The 24,911-nt window shown below is 40.6% G+C and overlaps 1 protein-coding gene across 37 annotated transcripts in view; it reads left to right on the top strand.

The window, feature by feature from the left end:
• The window catches only part of ptprsa (protein tyrosine phosphatase receptor type Sa), a 361,627-nt gene that overhangs the window by 311,964 nt on the left and 24,752 nt on the right, over window positions 1-24,911 (top strand). For 19 of the 37 annotated variants that reach the window (XM_067415256.1, XM_067415253.1, XM_067415250.1 and 16 more), the window contains 5 exons: window positions 3,963-4,060; window positions 8,793-8,916; window positions 14,763-14,965; window positions 20,385-20,504; window positions 24,382-24,536. In XM_067415256.1, the coding sequence (XP_067271357.1) occupies window positions 3,963-4,060; window positions 8,793-8,916; window positions 14,763-14,965; window positions 20,385-20,504; window positions 24,382-24,536 (700 nt within the window). The remainder of the gene's footprint in view (window positions 1-3,962; window positions 4,061-8,792; window positions 8,917-14,762; window positions 14,966-20,384; window positions 20,505-24,381; window positions 24,537-24,911) is intronic. The other 18 variants (XM_067415262.1, XM_067415257.1, XM_067415266.1 and 15 more) reach the window with 1 other exon arrangement.

Here is a 24,911-nt window from a genome sequence, read left to right as displayed (position 1 = left end):
ATACTCCATAATTTCCATAATAGACATTTGTTCCACATTATGCCTCTGTGGGAAGTTAAAATGCAAACGCAGTTAGCAGTTTCATCTCAATTATGACTGCTTTTAACTTTCATCGTAACACGGCTTTTGATTTTTCCTTTTTGATTTGTTTAGTATTTGTGCTTGTCGATTGCTTTGTTCTCACAGGCTGTTGGCTGCACTCTATTAATCCACAGTAAAAGCACCGCAGTCGCAGCTGATGATATAGAGTCGGCTCTGCTGTATCATTTTTACACAGGTCTCCACACATTCCAGCATCCTTTTCCCGGCCGCCCATTCCGCTCTCCACCGATGGGGTCGTTCTGCAGGCAGAGATAACGAGCCGAATTAATTAAACCCTCCGCAAACAATAGTCCGACATTTGATACATCCCTCCCGCCCTCAGCGAGCCAGAGGAAAGAGAAACACGGCTCCCTTTTTTGTTGTTTTTATGGGGAAATATACCAGGCGTTTTTTCCTTTTATATGTAAATGAACAATCGCATAAAATCATTTTGCGAACAGCGGCTGAGGATATCAAAAGGATTTGTTATTTGCATCACCTGTCAAGCGCAAATAAGAGACTGAAAATATGTAATTAGACAGTTTTCTTCTCTCGCGCTCACTGATCTTGAGCTTGATTGCATGGGATAAAAAGAGTAAGAGACGCAAAAATCCTGGCAGAGAGAGCAGAAAGGAAATGAATAACAACAGGAATTTGTCCTTGGAAGACTATACCTTTGCTTAAACAGACTTTTTAGTGCCTTTCGCATACATACATGAAATTGAATGTGCTTAGCCCTCTGGTGCTGTTCACGTGTCTGTCCAGAATGACTGAAATTGTTTTTAAATATTAAATTAATGTACTATTTGAAAAATATTAATATTTTTTATTTAATATTTTGTATTTTTAGGGGGGGGGGTTATGCTACTAAATTATATATATGCAGTAGTTATAATTCATTTACTCACCTTTTTTTAACATATGCCTGAAAATTACATTTCCAACTTAAACTGTCGTGACTCTTGAATGCTTTGGACTGAAATTGGTCTCTATTTAAAGATTATTACAGACGTGACACAAGTTTAAAAAAGTGAAAAGTGCGCCGATATATATTTTCTAAAACACATTTTACTCTAAAACCGCAAGAAAATCAACACCATTAATCAAAACAAGTTGTGGTCCATATTTGAGGTTGATATCTCAAAAAATGAGCTTTTGGTGAGATTTTGTTTGGGTGCAGTACCGAACCCTTCCACTATTCGCTGCCCATTCATTTCTAATGCGCTCGTTTTTGACCGGCAAACAATACAAGTGCGACTATTATCCGGGACCATTTAACCTTTTCAAATCATGTCCAAGATTTCTTTGTGTTCACACAGCAAATGCCAAAACGTTTACCAAGTTTTGTACCATTCCGATAAAGTAAAAAAATTAACAAACCCAATTTTTGACTGAACATCACCAGAGGGTTAATTATAAAACATATACTGATGGTCATGTATATAATGCCTTGTTTGTAATGTCTATTCTATCAACCAAAAGGCAATGAGTTTAATTATCTTAATTTCTTAGTAAATGTTGATGTGCGGTTTTAATTCATTAACAGTTGCATACAACGTTTTGATACCTATGAAAACTTTGTGTCATCTGCAGAGGTTAAAGCATTTTTTGCACCCTGATCGGATTAAAAGTAATTGTTTCTTACGTCTTGCAGGGAGAAAATTCCTGAGAACAAACAAATAACAGCTTGTTCATGAAATAGAAAGATGGAAGATGAGTAATTGCTGTTGACACGGAGCAAAGTTGAGGAATAGGTTGACATTGGAAAGAGTTTGTTGGGCTTCGATTGGCCTTTCTCGCCGCATTATGGAGGCTGTTGTCATTTTGCATGCAGGTCTGATCTCAGGTTGTTTGCCAAAGTTGCCCTTCGCATCTTTTCCGAGAGTGCTTTGGCATACATTACCTTGGTTCACCTTAAGAGGTTAAAACTGATTCCAGACTATCTCTAAGAGCTTGGCCAGGCTGATGAAAATAACATTGGTAGACTAACAAATGCGTCCGGAAATTCAACAAATTCTCACATACTGGCAGTGATCTGTAAGTGGACCTGTTATTACAATAGTTTAGTGTTTGTTTTCGGGGAAAATACAAAAAACAGCCAGAACTTTTTCAATGCATCTTGTTGAGTGGCATTGCATCATTTTTTGGTGTCGTAACGTCCAATCAGCAAGTCCAATCTCAATCAAACCCAAGCGAAGTCATTTGCGGCGTACAACATTTAGAGAAGAAGAAAAAACGTGTCAACTGGAGGTCAAATTGAGCATGGCTAATGTGATTATGCAGATTATCCATGCCTAATTAAATCACAGCACTCTTGAAGGAAGATGTCAACATTAAGCCACCTTTTGACCTCTGAAATAGACTATGAAAGCCTTTGTAAATAAGTTAGCGTCCATTTTAGGAAGAGATTGTCCTTATTCCATTGGTAATTAACAACTAGATTAACTCCAACAGGGTTGTTGTGCTTACTAGTGCTTGTTTGAGGAAAGGGCATAGGGTTAGCATGGGTGGCTGCTTCTGTGACACGCTTGCTTAGCTTTGACTGAACTGAAGCAGAGAACATGGCACTTTGCACTGGTACTATCGGGTCATCCTAACCCAGGCCAGAACTCTCGAGTACACCCCCTACCTTACCTTGATTACCCCCATCATCACAGCCCTCCACCTCGAGAGCTTTATTTCCCATCATTGCTCAAACGAGGTCTTACATAAGGAAATTATTGCAAGCTTCTGCCAAAAGAAAAGCTGTTGGAAATATTAAGGCAAGACTTTTCCTCCAGAGAAAGGCAATATTGTATTTTTCTACTTCTCGCTTGCTCGTATCTTTGGTGTTTAGTGTGGAAGCGTTCCAGATTTTTTGTTTTTGTTTCCCAGAGCGGCAAGACAATGAAAGTAAGAACATATTTCGTTTTTGGAATTTATTTCGTGCAAGACCATAAATGGCATGCAAATGAGCCTGTTTAGTGAAATACAAGACATAAGCTTGAATACTTTGGTGTTCAAGTCTACGATAAACAGTTTCAGACTGCCAGAACTCCCTACTTGGCAGGGTTAGAGTTGTGGTTCGGGAAGGGGTTTCCAATCCTGAATGTTTCTGGCGATCCTTAAGACCTCAATTTGCTGTTTCAGGTGTTTAATTGGGGATCAAGCTAAACCCCATTGGTAGGTGGTCCCCCAGGAGCAGGATTGGATACTTCTGATTTAGAGTAACATAGGGTTAACCCTACATTGGGAACAGATCCCATCACTCTTGCTGTAAATAACGTTCATAGGGTGACTAGCTTCAATCTTGTGGTTTGGGCCTGTGCATTTGATTAAATCTAATATGTTTTGAACATATTTCTCAAGGGCAGATTGTTGGGGTTGTTTCTGTGACTCTTAGATTTGTTTGGTTTCATGAAGGCAACCAAGCGTATTGTTCCCTTTGTCTTATTAGTACAAACTTATTTGTCTGAGTGCATGGAGTGTGCTCTGCTCATCATTTTTTAGCTACAAGAAGACGTTTCATTGCTTTGGTAATATTGCAAAGCTATTAGGCACCATTTGACCCCCTATCAGCATTGTAATTGGTTTGGGGTTTTTGTAGCACCTTAGCAATCGTCCTTAGGTTCTTTCCTTCGTATTGTCTGTCGTTTTTTCTGTATTAGGACGATCCTGATTGGTCGGATTGATGATGTAGAGCTCTGGCCTGGTCACACTGTTTCCCTAACATCACCTCACTCCAGTCCCACCTCATTGTCTTACATGCTTGGGTGTCTTCCCCCACACCTGATCCCGCTTTTGACGCCAAGTTTGGGGATTTTGCTTCTAACTGCTTTTCCTGCCACGGTGGTCTTACTGACCTTGTCTTTTTGTGTCTTCTTCTCCTGATCGGTGCACAGGTATGATGAACCACCCTCCCATACCCATCTCGGAGTTAGCCGAGCACACAGACCTACTGAAGGCCAACGACAACCTGAAGCTCTCCCAGGAGTACGAGGTACGACATTTTTAGCAAAAAATACTATTTTTCAGGGCCTAAATCTTTTTTCCACTCCTGCCAATGACAATGTACCTTTAACTGGCCATGAAACAAGCAGTAATAGCACCATAATATCAGTGAAATTTCCAATTTCAATGCCACATGTATAACTACTTGCCTAACTAATATACATTAAAATATTATCAAAGACAATTAAACAGTCAGTAATAAAAAAGAAGCAGCAAAAGCACAAATAAATACAATATAACAAAGATACAAATGAAATAAACAGTGCTTTTCAGGTAGATCTGACAGACGTTTTCAAGTGCAAAAATGTCAATAAGCAAGCCAATGTAAAATATCACTGCATATTCTTCACTATATATATTAAACATAATTTTTACTTAATTATTAATTAAAGTTATTCAGTCAAGAGCCTTGAGTGATTTTCTTCTTTGTCCTTTGTTTTACATTAATGACAAACGGCAGCAGGAATATTAGGCTGCTGTCACTTTAAGAGTGAATGCACAGATCCAATATACTGATACACATGTATTGTCCGTTTAGTTGAGACATAACTGACAACGTTTACTAGGATACTTGCCATTTTTTTTACATAATTTTGTGTAAATTTGTCCACTCAAGCGCAAGAATATGTGGAAGAGAGCTTAGTTTAGTCTTTCCGCACTGTCTGAGAAGCGGCATTCTGAGCGTTAACACGAAAGTTTCCACACAGTGTGTGAGTAATGAAATAAGCTCCCTTTCACATCCTCTTGTGCATGAATATTTAAATTGTCAAGGCTTTAACTTTTGTGACGATGCACCATTGGCCCGTCAACATTCCCATTTGTTTACGTTAATGCATTGTTAGGATTCATAAAAAAGTTACCGGCCAACTCGTTTCATACACTCGCCAGTGCATATTTTTACTGCTAAAACATATTTTAGTGCTATTTTGTGTTCTGATAAAGATCGTTAGCTATTCAAAACCAATTTTTCTGATAATTCAATGCCAATTGAGAAGATTTTTTTTACTGTTCATATGGCATTTACTCATGTGCTGCAGGGTTTTGTAGTGGCGTGGATGTCTCTGTTTGGAGTGCTTGGCTCGTACATGTAACGGCTGCTGATTAGCCCTCACTGTTGCTGAATCAGCCTTAATTTGCATAGAGCAAATGTCGTCGTCCATCTTAAATCACAGCGTGCTACGCCAGCACTGCCATCAACACCCCCGGGGCTTAATGCCGTCTTAAATGGCTCCCAGCGTGAGCCAGACCTTATATCTCAGCAGGAACATGGGCACGCTTCAGTTGAGCCAACCCGCTATCATTTTTGGGACACTGGATTAGCATATAGATTAGCATTAGCTTCATATGCTAACTGAATGAAGGAGTACTAGATTGTTGAATATTTAGTTTCTGACCTCGCTACCTGCAAAGAGTGAGAAAACAGTGGCGTAATCCAGCAAAAGTCACCTTCTACCAGATATTAGCTTCAGAGTTTCTTCTGGAACAGGGAACGCCTAAAGGTTTAAAATGAAACTGCAAGAGAAAAACCCTTTAAACTGGCATTTCAAGTACATAATTGAGGTCAGCTGATGATATAATTTGCAACTGTTGCTGCGTAGTGGGATTTAGTTTTTGATCTTCAGTGTCTGCTAGTATGCTAATAGTAGCTGTTAAATCAAAGAGGGGTGTTTGTGGAAAACTGAGCTAGAGAAGAAAAAAACGTTAGGGATGCTTATGCACTGCAAAAAATAATCTTCTTATTTATTTATTTTTCTTGTTACCAGTCCAAATATCTAAATATTCTTAAATCAAAATGCATTTACTAGATTAGTAAAATGACGTAAGATATGTTTTTTTGTTTTCTAGGGAAAAATATCAAAATGAAGAGAGTTTTTGCTTAAAACAGGCAAAATGATCTGCCGATGGGGTGAGAAAAATAATCTTATTTTTGTTTCGGACGGAAACAAGATTATTTGGTAACACTTTATTTTAGGGTTCAGTTATTAACTATGAACTAGTTGCTTATTAGCGTGCATATTACTATGATATTGTCTGTTTATTAGCACTTATAAAGCTCATATTAATGCCTTATTCTGCATGAGCTTATTCTACATCCCTTAATCCGACCCAATACCTAAACTTAAACGCTACAAAAACTACCTTACTAACTATTAATAAGCAGTAAATTAGGAGTTTATTGAGGCAAAAGGCGGAGTTAATAGTGAATATGTGTTCCCCATACTAGTGTTACGGATTATTTTTCTCACCCCTTATCTAGTAAATGCATCTAGATTTATTTTTAGATATTTAGGACTGAAAACAAGAAAAAAATACTAAATAGGAAGAGCATTTTTTGCAGTGTAGTGTGGGCTAGGTGGATTACCTAACTAGGTGGATTACCTAGCACAATCTGGCGTTTGGCTTGGAGCAGAACCAAATCAATCCAGACTGTGCGTTAAAACCCACAGGCGGTTTTCAGGGTTGATGATAAGAGGGACGTGTTCGAGAGCACGGACAACCTGTGGAGGATCCATGCTCTGTTATTTGCGCCTGTGATTATCACAGGGTAAACAGTTACATCAAACCCCTCATTGTGGGTTATTTAGTCCCAGTTTCAGCATGCAGATACCGTCGCCTAAATGAAAACATCCCTCAAGCTAGAGGAGCTGGGACGGAGCCATTGCCCGAAAACAGGCTCGGACTCATAATGGAATACTAAATTACCCCGACAGGGGAATAGAATATTTATTCAGAAATTCTCATATTGGGGATGTGGTGGCATTTATCTTGCTGGCGGCAGATAATTCACCCCCTCATAGGAAGGAACATACTCTTTTATCAGCGTTTCCTTTTGCTATTATTCACTGTCCACGTAACGCTCCCAACGAAGCTACCTGGCCGAATGCTTGTGAATATTCTTAAGTAGAAGGCTTTTAAAGAGTTAGTTCACCCAAAAATGTAAATTCTCTCATTAATGTGGTTGGACAGCCGTCAGACCTCCGCTCATCTTCACACACAGATGAAGATATTAGTGTTGAAATCCGATGGCTCAGAAAGGCCTTCATTGACACCAATGTCATTTCCTCTCTCAAGACCCATAAAGGCACTAAAGACGTCGTTACAAAGCCCATCTCACTACACTGTAAAAAAATCCCCGTAAAATTTACGGTAAAATACCGGCAGCTGTGGTTGCCAGAATTTTACCGTAAAAAATACGGCAGTTGAAAACCGTTTATTTAACAATTCAAAACTGTACACTGTAAAAAAATACTCATCAAATTTATGGTAAAAAAAAAACCGGCAGCTGTGGTTGCATACAGCAGTAACGTTTTAGATTTTATGGCACAGCAACATATAATTTAAAGGTTTATAATGTGGTAATCATGGCTAAAAACTGTTTATTTTACAGTTCAAAACCCTATAATTTGAAAGTTTATATTGTAATAATAATGTGTACACTATAAAACAATTACGGTAAAAATATATTTAACTGAAATAATATTAAATTACCAACTTATTGAAATGCTAATATCTGTTATGTACCTTTGATATAGATTGACAGCCACCAATTACAGTGGTGAAAGCTCATCACAAGCAGCTTTTGGGGGGACAATATTAACATATAGAAGGTGCACACACAAACACTAAACACCAAACACCATCATGGTAACACACATGGCTTTTCAAAAATGCAATAAACATTAATTTAACAACATTAGATGTAAAATAAAACCTTAATGTACATAAGTGATTAGAAAAAACTAAGAAGAAACAGTTAATTCAATAAAAATGCATCAAATGTGAAGTGTTTGAACACACACATGGGAAATTGTGGGAATGTCAATTTACGGTTTTTCACTGTTAATTACACAATGACCTGTTCTTTTTCACTTCGGAAAACTGTACATTTAACGGTGTACAGCGGCTCTACAATCGTTTTATGAAGAGATGAGAATAGTTTTAGTGCGCAAAAAAACACGAAATAACGACTTATATAGTAATGGGCCGATTTCAGAACAAAGCTTCGAACCGTTATGAATCAGTGAATCGATTCATGATTCGGATCGCGTGTCAAACTGCTGAAATCACGTGACTCTGGCGATCCGAATCATGAATCGATTCACTGAATCATACGGGTTCGAAGCTTTGTTTTGAAATCGGCCATCACTATATAAGTCGTTATTTAGGGTTTTTTGCACACTAAAACTCTTCTCGCCGCTTCATAAATGATTGTAGAGCCGCTGTAGTGAGATGGGCTTTGTAACAACGTCTTTAGTGCCTTTATGGGTCTTGAGAGAGGAAATGACATTGGTGTCAATGAAGGCCTTTCTGAGCCATCGGATTTCAACACTAATATCTTCATCTGTGTGTGAAGATGAACGGAGGTCTGACAGCTGTCCAACCACATTAATGAGAGAATTTACATTTTTAGCCGAACTAACCCTTTAATTACGTGTTAATGTGCGCTCTGATTGGATTGGACGTGTATCGTGTTTATCCGAGCTGCTTTGTGAAGGATTCCCATTTCGTTCCCATCCGCTAGTTTTAGTCCTCCCAGGCCCAATGGCCTCACTCAACCCCGCTTTCTGAATGTTGAACTCCCCTCTGTTTCTACACCTTCTTCTGATGTTCTAGCGGATGCAAACTCACTCTCTTCTCACATTAGTATTCATGCCAGTGATGCTGAGGGATTGGGAAAAGCCCTGAGGGTGGTTTTTTTATTCCGTACTTTCTCTCCACAGTCCATCGATCCGGGTCAACAGTTCACCTGGGAGCACTCCAACCTGGAGGTCAACAAACCCAAGAACCGATACGCCAACGTCATCGCCTACGACCATTCCCGCGTAATCCTGGCGCCCATCGAAGGTCGGGCATATCTGCACACACACACACACACACACACACACACACACAGTCTCAATACGTTGCAGCTAGAGGTTCCAGAATGACTGAACTTTGCTGTCGCCCCCACACTTCCGTCTGGCTTCACAAAAAAGGCCTTTAGAGAAATGTATCCTAAAACCTTTCAGAAGAGCGCTGGAAAAAAAGCTCTTCTTATTTAAATAATTTTGTCTTGTTTCTAGTCTAAATATCTAACAATTCTTAAATCAAGATGCATTTACTAGATCAGTAAAACGACATGTTTTCTTGTTTTGAAAAATTATCTTGTTTCTGATTGAAATCTTGATTGAAATGCTTTTCTTACTTAGTATTTTTGTCTTGTTTCTAGTCAAAATATCTAAAAATTCTTACATTAAGAAACATTTACTAGACAAGTACAAATTGTTGTCTTGTTTTTGGGAAAAATAACTCAAAATGAAGAGAGTTTTTGCTTAAGATCAATAATCTGCCAATGGGGTGAGAAAAATAATCTTGTTTTCTGTTTGAATTGAGATTATTTTTCTCACCCCATTGGCAGATTATTTATCTTATTTTAAGCAAAAACTCTCCCAAAGGAACACTCCAGCGTTTTTAGTAATAGGGCTTATTCAACTTCTTTCCTACATTTAGATACGTGGGCAAATTCATGTTTGTCTCACTAGCTTAGCTTAGCATAATGAATGGAATCCTATGTTGCCGGCTAGCATCTCCAATCCAAACAACCCCCCACCTAATTACTTCTTGTGTTCTGCGTATTCACAACGAGTACAAATAGTGATGCAGATTAAGACTAGGCGATTTCCTAGGCAGATATTATTCTTGAATATTTAGATATTTGGACTGGAAACCAGAAAAACAAGCATTTTTTGCAGTGAGGCTGATCTAAGGAAGTGCATTTGGGAGGATTGCCAGTCTTTATTATGTGTTTATCCATATAAATCAATTTACTTTCTTCCCTTCCCACACAATTTTATTGTCTGCGTGCGCACACACAAGAAACAAGAGTCAGATAATTCACAAGCAGTCAAAATTAAGCTAGCAGGCAAATTGTGAAGTGAAACAGCCGTATCCCAGAGAGCCTTCGGTTGAGGTATAGAGGCTGTCAAGCTTTTTGGATGAAACATAAAACACCAGTGGAAAAATCAGAAGAGATTCTGCGGTTACGTTGTTAAAGCGAACGCGCTTTTTTTTACATCCAGAGGCGACTGTCAATGCTCGGCTCTGTTTACAGTTATTTTCCCCCCTTAGGTTCCCTCCCTTGTCGTCGCGTCACCGTGATTTTTGCCACAGTTCACCACGACCCAATTTAGATGAGCAATAACGTAGCGTAACAGAATCATCACAAAGACAGCGCCCATAAATGCATAAATTAATCAAGTTCGAAATTTCCATTTTACAGTGCAGTGATTTCGCCATTAGACACAGCGGTGGAACAATTCGTGCAGGCAGCCGTGCTCTGTTCACTTAGCTATGACTAAAGCGAAACACTCCCGCGATCGCTTTGTGAGACGGGGAAGAGCCTTTTAATGGCTTTCTTTTTTCCACCCCTGATTGCTAATTTTGTCTTTTTTCTCCGACGTAGCGGGGGCTTGAAAATGAGCACAGCCAAGTGTTTCATTGTTCGTTGTTAAAGCACGAAAACAACAATTTAGCACCGCGGGCTTGTGTTTGTGATTGAGGTTTTTGTGTTGGATAAACTGTACAATTAAATATGCCTCTCGTAGGTTATTTGCCAGAGGTCTGAAGCGAGTGCGGACCTCGAGTGTAATTACAAGCGACTTGTTTCTGAGGATTAATGGCATTTGCTCCTACTGAGGGATTTGAGGAGACCCCTAAACTTAAAGGGATAGTTCAACCAAAAATTAAAATTCTGTCATCCTTTACTAACCCTCATGTTGATCCAAAACTGTATGAGTTTATTTCTTCTGCTGAACACAAAAGAAGATATTTTGAAGAATGTTTATAACCAAGCAAAGAGAACAACCATTCACTGCAAAAAACGCTTTTCTAACTTAGTGTTTGTGTCTTGTTTCTAGTCTAAATATATCAAACAAATCTTACATTAAGAAACATTTACTGGACAAGTCAAAAATATTGTCTTGTTTTGGGAAAAATGACTCAAAATGAAGAGAGTTTTTGCTTAAAATAAGATAAATGATCTGCCAATGGGGTGAGAGAAATAATCTTGTTTTCTGTTTGAATTAAGATTATTTTTCTCACCCCATTGGCAGATTATTTATCTTATTTTAAGCACAAACTCTCTTCATTTTGAGTTATTTTCCCCAAAACAAGACAATTAGTTTTGCTCATCTAGTAAATACTTCTAGTTTTAAGAGTTTTTAGATGTTTGGACTAGAAACAAGACACAAATACTGAGTAAGAAGAGCATTTTTTTGCAGTGTAGGGAAAAAATACTATGGTAGTGAATGGTTGTTCTCTCTGCTTTGTTGCAAACATTCTTCCAAATATCTTCTTTTGTGTTCAGCAGAAGAAACTCATAGTTTAACCAAAAAAGAAAATTCTGTCATCCTTTACTCACCTTAAAGGGGGGGTGAAACACTCAGTTTCAGTCAATCTCATGTCAATCTTGAGTACCTATAGAGTAGTATTGCATCCTTCATATCTCCGAAAAGTCTTTAGTTTTATTATATTTATAAAAGAAATATGGGCTGTACCGAGTCTTTCCGGAAAAAAACGAGCGGCTGGAGGCGTATCGTGTGGGCGGAGCTAAAGAATGACAAGCGCGCAAAGCGGTGACGTCCTCAAGCGTGGAGAGGCCCATCGCTATCTCAGCTAATACAGATAATGATCCAGAATCAAATCTGAGGCTGAAATAAATTGAACAGGAGAAACAGCAACAGCAGGACGTCCGTCTCTGTGGTATGGACTGTATTTAGTGGCCTCTCCACATTTGTGTGTGTTTACTCGCAGTGTATGAGGACATGATTCGGTTTATGGACTATTGTATGCGACTAAACCTTAGCAGTAGCAAGCAAAACGGTTTTGCACGTCAGACTAGTGTAACGTTATACAGAGAACAACAATGGAGTAACCGTTAGCGCATTTGAATGACGAAGCACGCGATCGTGTCGTTTACTGATGTTTACTCACGCGGCGATAGCCGACAGCACAGACATCTGAAGCAGTTTTACTCACCGGCTGCTTCCAAAGCAGGACCGAACCTTTATCGCTGGGACCGCTCCGTCAAAAACACACTTCTTTGGTATGATTTGGTGAAGTCCTGACAGCAGTGACGTGGAAATCCACTTTGCGACGCGACTGAAGCGATGTTGTGAAGCTTCCCATCATTGCTGCGTTCAAATCGGTTCAAATGCAGCGCTGCCTTCCCAGAATGCTGTGCTGAAGCGTTGAAGTCGCTCGACGTCACCCATAGGAATAAAGTGGAGCGCGGCGCCTGGATCGACTGGATCTGCACCTGAGAGTGTTTACGGCGTGCATTTCCTCTCTCGCTCTAGTCACGCGCACGCACCCTACCGGGAGAAGAGCCCGTACGGCCCATACAAGGACCTTCCGCTCTATAAACGTCAAGTCGACCCATACTCGAAAAAAACTCTCCGAAACTTGTGAGAAACCGGAAGGAGTATTTTTGACACTGAAATACTCCATCAAACGTCCAACATTAGTTTTTGAAACTTTGTCTATGTTTAGGATGGGAATACAAGTCTTTAACAGTGTAAAGAGCTCAGTATGCATGAAACAGCATTTCACCGCCCCTTTAATGTTGTTCCAAACCTGTATGAGTTTATTTCTTCTGCTTAACACAAAAGAAGATATTTTGAAGAATGTTTATAACCAAGCAGAGAACAACCATTCACTACCATAGTAGGAAAAAAAATACTATGGTAGTGAATGGTTGCTCTCTCTGCTTTGTTGCAATCATTCTTCAAAATGTCTTTTTTGTGTGTTAAGCAGAAGAAAGAAACTCATACATGTTTGGAACAACATGAGGGTGAGTAAAGGATGACAGAATTTACATTTAGGGGTGAACTATCCCTTTAAAGGTGGAGATCCAGAACCTGAGATCCACATTTTTCGAGAGCCAAGGCCACATTTATGTGCTTTTGAGAGGTCTCAAGACCTGGACCGTAAGATTGTTACCTCTAGCAGTGGCACACAAGGGCTTTACTTCTATTCCCGCCGCCTCGCGGATCCTGAGCTTAGATGGGAGAATGTTTGGCTGCTTTATGGGAGATTTACTGCGGCCGCCCAGAGCGATGGCAAAAAGAGAGCGAGACTTGGTCCGGCGTGGGTTTCTGCTCGCTGATTTAGGCCTAGTCCAACCTAATTCCATCGTATAGCATCTGGCCCTAAATCAGCTGCAGTGGGTGCTGTTGGCCGGCCCTCAGAGAGCGAGACCGGGCCGAAAAAGCTGGAAGAGAGTGAGAAAAGGCAGTGAAGGGGCTCAATGGCTTTTCTTTCATGGGGATTATTTTCTATGATGGATATCTGTCACAAGCTCTGCAATAGCCTTTAACCAGACTGTGACTGTATATCACGTTAGTGGAGTAGCAAGTTTCTCACCAGTTAACAGACTCACACAGCAACAGCGTCAGCCATTTTGGAACTGTCTAGAAACAAAGGGCATTAAACCACATTAGAAAAATTTGTTCTTCTTATTCAGTATTTTTGTCTTGTTTCCAGTCCAAATATCTAATAATTCAAACAGAACCCCATTGGCAGATTATTTATCTTATTTTAAGCAAAAACTCTCTTCATTTTGAGTATTTTAAGAATCTTTTTATATTTTGACTAGAAACAAGACAAAAATACTAAGTAAGAAACGCATTTCTTGCAGTGCATGTAATATTAGTCAAGTGTTTTTGTGCCAAAACAGCTCAAATGTAGTTTTACGAGACAACAGTTCAAGCTGTTTGTGCTATTATACCTATAAGACTCTTCTTTTATGATTGGCTATCGTTTTTGCTTATTACACGGCTCTGTGAAATGCTTGATTCTGATTGGTCAATCGCGCATTCCAGCGGTACGTTATTTCCAGATAACAGCCGCTCATCCGGGTACTACGAGTTATCTTGACCGGTTCTACTTCTGTGCTTAACGCTGGCGCCATCTTGTGTCTTAAACAGCCGTGGGTTACAATGGAAGACTTCAAGGCGGGTTTCCTTCATAACGTTTTAAATATGGATATTTTTCTGACACAAACGCATCGATTGGAATCAGAAGGCTCTATTAACCCATCGGAGTCGTGTGGAGCACGTTATTTGACGGACAGCTGCATTTTTTATGGACTTCAGAAACAGCTCCAACTACTGCTGGGATTAACGTTAGCCTGGACTTTTTAAATATAACTCTGATTGTATTTGTCTGACAGAAGAATGTCATAAACACCTATAATGACTTGAGGGTGAGTAAATCATAGGCTTGGTTTCATTTTTGGCTGAACTAACCCTTTCAGCATTCATCTTCAACATTTAGCAGCAATAGATAAAGGCTTAAAGCAGGTTGGAGCTGTTTTTCTTCGCGGAAGCTTTGCGTAAGAGCTAATAAAATATTTAATCTCAAGACAATATTTAGTGTCTAATTTATTTGAGACTAGTAGCCGTGTAATAAGCGGGATAATGTCCACCCAGCCGGTTGTTATCTCAGAATAAACCCCTTCAGAGTGATGCTCCGCTTCGCCTCGGGGTCCCGATCACTCTGGCGGGGTTTATTCTGAGATAACAACCACCTGGTTGGGTGGACATTATCCCTTGCATGTCATATGTTATGTTTCTGCTCCTAATCCTGCTTTTTTTATGATATGTCCCTTTTTAAAGTGAACGTCTCTGCCATTCTGACTCTAACTTTTACAGTTACCAACCTTCATGCTTCGTTTCAAGGTATAACAGGCAGCGACTACATCAACGCGAACTACATCGACGGCTACAGGAAGCAGAACGCATACATAGCCACGCAGGGGCCGTTGCCGGAAACCTTTGGAGATTTCTGGAGGATGGTGTGGGAGCAACGAGCCGCCACCGTGGTCATGATGACCAGACTGGAGGAGAAGTCACGGGTAAGGCTACTCGAAAAACAGGTTGTGGTTTAATTCAGGTTGTCAAAAAGGTGTTGCTCTGTTCAAAAACTACCTTCTAAGGTAGCAAACTCTCCGAAATGGCACAAATTAAAATGCTACACTGCAAAAAATGCTCTTCTTACTCAGTCATTTTGTCTTGTCAAATCTAAATGAATTGAGTTTTTGCTTAAAACAGGCAAAATGATCTTGTTTCCGTCCAAAACAGAAATAAGATTATTTTTCTCACCCCATTGGCAGATCATTTTTCTTATTTTAAGCAAAAACTCACTTCATTTTGAGTTATTTCTTCCCAAAACAAGACAATTACTTTTGCTTGTCTAGTAAATACTTCTAGTTTTAAGAATATTTAGATGTTTGGACTCGAAACAAGACACAAATACTGAGTAAGAAAAGCATTTTTTGCAGTGAAAGCCCTGTACCGAAACGGTTTGGTACGAATACGTGTACCGTTACACCTCTATCCACAAAGTATACTTGCAGTATTACAGTTTTGCCAAATCTTACATTTTGAAGCAACCTTTTCATACGGAGCGTGGCGGTGAGGCCTTAAAATACCGTCTAGCTTTGCAGCTCACTAGGTTGTGTAAGAGAGCTAATTGGCAGTCTCTTTTAGCCTTGTTAGAAAGACTGAGCTTCATAGTGAACAAATTGACATTATTCCAGTTGAAATGCCATTGCCGGTTGACTGAATGAGCAAAAAAAAAGAATGGAGGGAAATAAAGAAAGGGGATCTCTGATAACAACCTGGGAATCCTCTCTCGGCCTGCAAAGAGAGAGAGAGAGAGAGAGAGAGAGAGAGAGAGAGAGAGAGAGAGAGATTGACAATAGGCTTGGTTGTGTTTATGGGGCACAGTATAACATGTCTTAATACTTCTTTTTTTTTTTTTAACGCTGTATTTTTCTTCTATTCTCCCTTTATTCCACACCGCTGTCTGTCCTTTGAACGGCTCGTTTGCTTCCTGCTTCTATGAAGCCCCTCCCTCTGAAAAACACAATGGTCTTAGATTGGTCAGATGGCCAAATGTAGTTTACTGTGTTTTTATTGGCTGAAGTGAAAGGCCACGCCCCTTCCCATTACGGGCAGAAGTCACATCTGCGGAGACTAGCGAGGGTTTATAATGTCACCGACCCAGGAAGAAGCTCGTTGTAGTCCAAACCGGCCATTTTTGTAGTCAATAAACTGCCGTAAATTTAAAAGACAATATCTCCGTTTGCGTTGAACTTTCAGTGCTGTAACTTTGCAGAGACTGTGAATGATCAAGCAGCGACATTACACACTGACTAAAGTTAAACAAGTCAAGGAAAAAAAAAGTCAGTCCCTTTAAAGGAAGTGTGTGTAAGACTGTGGCCGAAACTGGTACTGCAATCACTTTTAGATGACTGTAGAGCGGCGTATCCCGCTCCCTCTGACTCGAGGTTGCCAGATTGGCTGCAGGTTCAACAGGAACATTTGTAGATCTCTAGCTGTGGTAACTAGAGCAGATCTGGCAACCCGAAACACTACTGACTTCAACAACAACTTTATAATGACCATATCCTGCCGGACTACTGTTGGCAGTGATACAAGTATTTAAAAATTAACATGATTTCTTAATGTCTAGAGACATATCAGAGCCATTTTATGATTAATTGAAATAAATTTCTTACATACACTTCCTTTAAAGGGGTGGCTGCATGCGATTTGACTTGTTTAACTTTAGTTAGTGTGTAATGTCGCTGCTTGAGCATAAACAGTCTCTGCAAAGTTACAGCACTGAAAGTTCAACGCAAACGGAGATATTGTCTTTTAAATTTACGGCAGTTTATTGACTACAAAAATGGCCGGTTTGGACTACAACGAGCTTCTTCCTGGGTTGGTGACATCATAAACCCTCGCTGGTCTCCGCAGATGTGACTTCTGCCCGTAATGGGAAGGGGCGTGGCCTTTCACTTCAGCCAATAAAAACTCAGTAAACTACATTTGGCCATCTGACCAATCTAAGACCATTGTGTTTTTCAGAGGGAGGGGCTTCAGAGAAGCAGGAAGCAAACGAGCCGTTCAAAGCACAGACAGCGGTGTGGAATAAAGGGAGAATAGAAGAAAAATACAGCGTTTAAAAAAAAAAAAGAAGTATTAAGACATGTAATACTCCGCCCCATAAACACAACCAAGCCTAGAAAATAAACACGGAACCACCCCTTTAAAATCTCAATCTCTCTCTCTCTCTCTCTCTCTCTCTCTCTCTCTCTCTCTCTCTCTCTCTCTCTCTCTCTCTCTCTCTCTCTCTCTCTCTCTCTCTCCTTTAAGAAGCCCTCATCTAGACTTCCTCAGCCATGACGTCCAAAAGTTCACTGAAAGCGATTCCGTCACACCCTAGACTGTCAGGCTCAGCAAACTCAGACAGTATTTGAGGACAGCCCTTCTTGCTCTCTCTCACCATCTTAGCAGGCGCCACATGGCGTATTAGAGCTCTGTCAGATGCGATCAGAGTGAGCCGTTCAATCTGCAGCATAAGCGCAAAGAACGCATTAAACCTGCACATTTTTGAGGCAGCGGGCTGTCACATCGCATCAGGGCACAGGGGCGGCCCGAATGCTTGCCATGCTCCATATTGAGTGAATCTTTATTCGGGCTGTGGCGGGCCAGGTGTCAGAGGGGCGAAGGAAACATTATGCCAGGGTAATTGATCTGACATGGGCAGACGAGAAGGGTTTGTGATTGCAGGATTCAATCTATTTTGAGTCTTCCTTCTCATTTTAAGAATCAAAAGTCATTTCACACTTGTAGTTTATTTGCTTGGTTTGTTTGATACAGACCAAAAAAAGCAAACAACAAAAAAAACATTTAGAGTGCGTTCACACTTGTAGTTCGGTTAGTTTGGTTCGTTTGGTCCGGACCAAAAAACAAAACATATAGTCTTGGTCCGCTTAGCGTTCACACTGGCATTTTTAACAGCGAACCTAAAGTTACCGAACCGAAGGCTCAGGGAGACGCTCATGACCTGATTGGTCGGCTTATATGACGTAGGAGCTGCTTACCGATCATTCAGAACAACGCTGTGTGCCGGATTACACGCCATCATTTTATGCGTGTTCATATGGCATTATTTTACCCGCTGAGAACTCATGAAGAGCTCATAAAATGTTCAAAACATTCAAAACAGCTCCAGGATTTCCTCCGTTGAGCAGAAAAGAGACGGCCGTTCTGTCGTCTGTACCGACTGATGGTCAACAGGTCCTCTGATGAGAAGAACCAGGTCTGCTTTTTGGTATTTTCGAAACATGCTCGTCTGACCAAATAATGATGAGGCTCTTCCTCGCTGCTCTACGTTTGCCCGCTAACGTTAACGTTACTCATTTTGGATACACCGATCTTTCCGCGTCGTCAAATCAGCTGACTATGCGTCGCATTGTGACATCACGTCCTGTTTTTGGTTCGTTTACATGTCTTTGGTCCGTGTGGCGTTCATATATCAGTCGAACCGCACCAGAGTTGGTTTGGAAGCGGACTGAGACCCGTCTTTATAGCGCTCTCGGTCCGCTTGTTTAGTTCGGATGGCAGCGTTCACATATGTTCAAATGAACCGCACGAACCGAGCAATCGCACCAGGGTTCGTTTTAATACAACCAAACATGACAAGTGTGAACACACTCTTAGTCCTGGTCCACTTAGTGTTCACATGTTTAACACAGAAGCTATAGATACCAAACTTAAAGGATTATTTCACTTTCAAATAAACGTTTGCTGATAATTTCCTCACCCCCATGTCATCCAAGATGTCCATGTCTTTTTTTCTTCAGTCGAAAAGATATTAAGGTTTTTGATGAAAATATTCCAGGATTTTTCTCCATCATGCCCTGGTGGAGTTTTGGTCGCCTTTGGCTTGCTCAGTTATTACTGATCTGCCAACATTGTCGCTCTATGATCAATTAAAATGAGCTGATAACATCACTGTTTACTCCAGAACAACTGTACAGCCAAATCTAATTTTGTTGCAATATTATCCTGTTTGACACTGTGAAGCTGCTTTGACACAATCGTGATTGTAAAAGCGCGATATAAATAAAGTTGACTTGATTTTTCTCCATATAATGGACTTCAATAGGCCCCAAACGGTCTAAATGACAGCTTTAGTGCAGCTTGATGACACCAGACGATGAATAAGCGCCTTATATAGCCAAACGATTGGTCATTTAAGCAAAAAATAAAAAAGTTTAAGCACAAATGCTCGCCTTGCTCTGTTCTGTGAGGCCGTGATGTCTCGTAATATTCGCTGAAAAGGTCACGATTAACGTAGGTGGAAGTATCAAGTGTTCGTAAAAACCTTGTAAACTTTAAAGTGGCAAAGACGTGAATATGTGTGTATGGTCCTCCTCACACACACTTGTAATCACTGACTCGGTACTTCCGCCTACGTCAAGCGTGACCTTTTCAACAACCAACAACGTTTACAACGATTTTTTGTTTAAATGACCAATCGTTTGGCTAGATAAGACCCTTATTCATCTTCTGATATGGTTTAAAGACCTTTAAAGCTGCACTGAAACTGTCATCTGGACCCTAAACCGTTTGGGGCCCATTGAAGTCCATCATAAGGAGAAAAATCCTGGAATGTTTTCATCAAAAACCTTCATTTATTTTCCACTGAAGAAAGACGTGGACATCTTGGATGACATGAGGGTGAGGAAATTATCAGCAAAAGTTTATTTAAAAGTGAACTAATCCTTTAAAGGCATAGTCATATGTTCACAAGCAGCTTTTATTACATTTATTTAGCAACAGAACTTACCGAACTTCATATGATGGTATTTTGATCAGCTGAGAACTCATGAAGAGCTTATAAAATGTCTAAAGGAGTCAAAAGAGCGGCAAGAACAAACGCAAACGAAGAGTCTTCGCGATTCTGATGCCGGTACCGAAACTGTGATGGGCAACATCATGACAATGAGAAAAAACAGATGTGCTTGAGCATGATGTTCTTTTTAGGGTCTCATCTACCTGTTTTTGGTCCGTGTTGCGTTCATATATCATTCGAACGGCACCAGAGTTGGTTTGGAAGTGGAGCGAGATCCGTCTTTTCAGCGCTCTCGGTTCGCTTGTTTTGTGCGAGGCAGGGCTCGGATCACACTTATTCAAATGAACACAGCAATCACACCAGAGTTTGTTTTAATCAAACCAAACATGCGAACCCTTAGTGTCATTGGAAAAGTCTTTGGTTGGCTAACCATATGATTATTTGACCCAAAAAAGTGAGCTGGATCTCTGTGAGGTTTAGTTCAACAGCACCGTAATTCCTCAGCACACTGAAACTTGGGAGGTATTTGCATAGAAATGTCCTGAGTCAACGACCTCTAATAAAGGCAGCTAAACCAACCTGAAAGACATGCAGGTATGCTAACATTTCCTCACCCTTCGCAGATAAAATGTGACCAGTACTGGCCGAGTAGAGGGACGGAAACCTACGGTATGATTCAAGTGACGCTATTGGACACCATCGAACTCGCCACCTTCTGCGTGCGCACCTTCTCCCTACACAAGGTAAGACTTTTTGTGCCCACCTGTGTATTAGTGCCACCTAAAGCTAATGTAATGTAATGTAATAGTGCCTAATCCTACTAGAGTCCTGCATCGGGCATAAAAGTGGCTAAAAATTGTGATTCCTAAAATTCACCTGCGGGGATGCGGGTGGATAATTAACTCCTTGCGGGCGGGTAGTAGCGCGGATGAAAAATATGTGCACTATTTCTGTGTCTAAATTACCATTACACATAAGCAACAACGATATGCCATTTGACCCATCACTCCAGCACCACTGCGACTTTTGGTGATGCCTCTCGTAGCCCAGTTGGAGCGAGCGTTGCAGGAGTAGCTATGGATGAAGTAAAAGTAAAGTTGAACTGCAAAAAACTCTACTTAGTATTTTTGTCTTGTTTCTGGTCAAAATATTAAAAAAATCTTACATTAAGAAACATTTACTAGACAAGTAAAAGTAATTGTCTTGTTTTGGGGAAAATAACTCAAAATGAAGAGAGTTTTTGCTTAAAATAAGATAAATAATCTGCCAATGGGGTGAGAAAAATAATCTTGTTTTCTGTTTGAATTAAGATTATTTTTCTCACCCCATTGGCAGATTATTTATCTTATTTTAAGCAAAAACTCTCTTCATTTTGAGTTATTTTCCCCAAAACAAGACAATTACTTTTGCTTGTCTAGTAAATACTTCTTGTTTTAAGAATTTTTAGATGTTTGGACTAGAAACAAGACACAAATACTGAGTAAGAAGAGCATTTTTTGCAGTGTGGTGAGTGGACAATATAAAATTGTTGACAACGAGTCTTTAAAGGCACGTTAGCCTTTTTCATTACCGTGCGTTCACACCACCGCCGGCGAGAGCGTCAAAATTCGATCTTGCCGCCCTGCTAACGACGCTGTAGAAAGCTTCGTGGACGCGCTGCCGCTCTGACGTAGATCAAATGTATTTTTCTTTTTTTAAACTGTATTTAAAGAGGCCGCAAATCAAACAAGCATGTTGATGGATAGACTGACCTCAAGTAGGGTATAAGTTAGCCTCATGAAATCGTTTAAATGTGAAAGTAAGAATGAACTGCATACCCGCTGAAAAACAAGCGTTCTAGCGCCTATTAAATAGTGTTGCGTGACTTCCTAACAAATTACACATCACTATGAATGATCTTGTCATAAATGACAGGGAAACCTTAACAGCAATGATCAACTTCTCTTACATTTTGCTTGGGAACTAATGTCGTCGGAACCAACGTTTACAGGCCTGCGTTCTCTGGATTTCTCTCAAGCGGAGCACTTCTACATTCTGATTGGTTGCCGCCGAACCACGTCGTAGCTCATTACCATAAAGTTGAGCTGATTTCAACTCTCCTCGACGCCCAAATCGTCCAAGATGCGCCTCGCCGGAGCTCGCTGCCCGGCTCCCATTGAAAATGAATTACTACCGCCGGCGGTGTGAACGCACAGTTTGGCCATTCATGACACTTTTGAGAAAAATAATCTTATTTCTGTTCGGGTCTAGGGATCTAGTAAATGCATCTTGATTTAAGAATCGTCAGATATTTAGACTAGAAACAAGACAAAATGACTGAGTAAGAAGAGCATTTTTGCAGATTTAATTTTGATATTTTCATGGGTCACGGGTCGGATCTGGTGCTGAACTTTGTGGGCGGGTCTCCAAAAATGGACCGGTACAGGACTCTGAATCCTACTCCTGAAGGGCTAGTGTCCTTTAGGGTTTAGCTCCAACCCTAATTAAAGCTATTCAAGTTCTGCAGGATTGTTAGAAACTTCCAGGCAGGTGTCTTTGAGCTAAACTCTACAGGACCTTACCCCTTCAGGAGCAGGATTGGACACCCTTGGTCTACACAAAAGCTGTTTCTGAGATGTGCGCTCCCTCCTCCAGGAACACTTTGCTTTAGCTGTTTTAAAGAGTTTTACGTTGTGCATGGGCCTGTTATTTCCCTCCGGACCCAGTTTCACTTTCGGGCCTCGACAGGCGTACGCAACCGGGATGATTGCAAACAGTTGAGGCGAACGAGACATTTTTTCCCCAAACCCTCCCCGGGTTCTCATCTCGATTGCGTACACCAACACACACGCATGCTTTTATAATCTCCTCGTTCCACATCCATCATCTTTTAATGTTACGCCTGCCAAAGAGAGGCACTTAGCTAAGTGGCCAGAGCAAAACGACTCCATGCAAAATTGGCATCCCAGACGGCGCAGCGGTCAAGTAAACATGAAGTGGTTGGGAGCGAGGAAGAGAAATAGAGAGGGGTCAGCGAGTTGCACGGTCAGACCGTAACGTGAATTAAAATGGATTGAGCTTTTACTGTAGTGAAGGGCGCCCATAAGACACGAGCCAAGGCATTGATTAAAGAAAGACTGTCGTACAGAGCATGAAGAGTGTGCTCATGGTTACGGGATTAAGCTTTCATTTTAAACCCACAGGAAAGAGAAATGAGATCTCTTCAATATCTCAATTGATTCTCCTAGACAGCATGAACAGTAATTGGATCTTCTCAGATTTGTCCCAGAAAGAAAAAACCTCAGTAATCCACTAGTTTCAGAAGAGATCTCCTGAGATATAAATAAGCAATTAAAGGGTTAGTTCACCTAAAAATGAAATGTATGTCATTAACTCCTCGCCCTAATGTCGCTCCACACCTGTAAGACCTCCGTTCATCTTCCCACACAGTCCGAGAGAGACTCTGTGTGAAGCGTATGCACACTATACTGTCCATGTCCAGAAAGGGAATAAAAACACCATCACAGTAGTCCATATGAGACATCAGTGGGTTAATTAGAGTCTCTTGAAGCATCCAAAATACATTTGGGTCCAAAAATAACAAAAACTACGACTTTATTCAGCATTGGCTTCTCTTCCGCGTTTGTGTTCAATCCTCAAATAAAGATTCAAACGGTTATGAGTCAGTGAATCGATTCATGATTCGGAATCAAACATTGGCGATCTGTATCATTAATCAATTCACTGATTCATAACCGTTTGAATCTTTATTTGAGGATTGAACACAAAAACGGAAGAGAAGACAATGCTGAATAAAGTTGTAGTTTTTGTTATTTTTGGACCCTTTATTTTGGACCCTTTAAAAAAAACCTTTAAGTTGTTTTGTTTAAAAGTTAGATTTAGACATAATGTCTTATTTAGTTGTATAGCAGTGTCTTGAAATGGACATCTTTAAATACACAGATGAGGTGTGTTTTTGTTGCACCACAGTTTGTTGTATTGCATTTCAAGGCTGAATAGTCAGAGTTTGCTTGCAACCCTTGCACACACACACACACACACACTCGCTGGAACAGTGAAGTGTATTTATGTGTGTGCATATCCCGCAGTCGCACACACAGTCAACCAAGAGTCATGAATTCTTAAAAACAATCCTGCACAAACCCATCCACTGCAGAGAAACACAGCCTGCAGAAGACAGCCAGAGAAAAAAAGTACCCGGCAAAACTGGGCCAGTTTGCTCTTAATTACATCGTTTATTTATTCATTTATTCAAAGGGAGCCTCTGTTGGAACAGCAGTGACATTGAAATGCAAAACCTCCCTTTAAAGACATCCAGGATGAGAAATAAATGCTAGCAGTTAGAACTAGCAGGACACTGATGTCTCTCCCTCTTCTTACTGAAATATCCTCTGCGGCAGACATGTTCCTGGCTCTCGTTTGCACTGAAATACAATGTAGAAGACATTTTTGTGATACCCGTGTACCATTATCTCGTGTTGACTTGTCATATCTGTAAGGTGATTGACTATGCTATCATGCATTTCTGGAACTAGGACTAGGTGTATCACAATATAACCCATAGGATTTGTTCCTGTGAATGCATGCAATATAACTTAAAGGCAATTGCTCTCTTTTCAGAATGGTTCTAGTGAAAAGCGAGAGGTTCGACAGTTCCAGTTCACCGCCTGGCCGGACCACGGCGTTCCAGAGTACCCCACTCCATTCCTGGCCTTCCTCAGGAGGGTGAAAACCTGCAATCCACCGGACGCCGGACCCATCATTGCCCACTGCAGGTCTGCAACCTGTTCCTACTTTTCTAAAGGCTCCTGAAGTCAGAAACGTTAGGTTTAGAACAAGTCTAGTTGTTCATACAGTTGCAGTCAAGTTTGATGTAATCTGTGGTCCTTAGCAAAGAAAACATCTCAGGTTACACATGTAACCAAGTTTCCCTGAAAAGGAGAATGACACACTGCGTCCTCTAGAGGACACTGGAGGCATTCCCCATAGTGTCCTCTAGTGTCAAAACCTACCTGCAGCTTTCTCATCTCTCTAGGGGACGCAGTGCGAGTTCCCATTCGAAAGAGAACCAAACTTACCCGCAACTTTATCTCATCCCTCTTGGAGACGTAGTGCGAGTTCCCATTCGAAAGGGAACTAAACTTACCCGC

Source organism: Pseudorasbora parva, chromosome 14 (assembly GCF_024679245.1).
Source record: "Pseudorasbora parva isolate DD20220531a chromosome 14, ASM2467924v1, whole genome shotgun sequence".
Classification (NCBI taxonomy): Eukaryota; Metazoa; Chordata; class Actinopteri; order Cypriniformes; family Gobionidae; genus Pseudorasbora; species Pseudorasbora parva.
The sequence above is the reverse complement of the archived record's forward strand: the minus strand, read 5'-3'. Positions and strand labels throughout refer to the sequence as shown.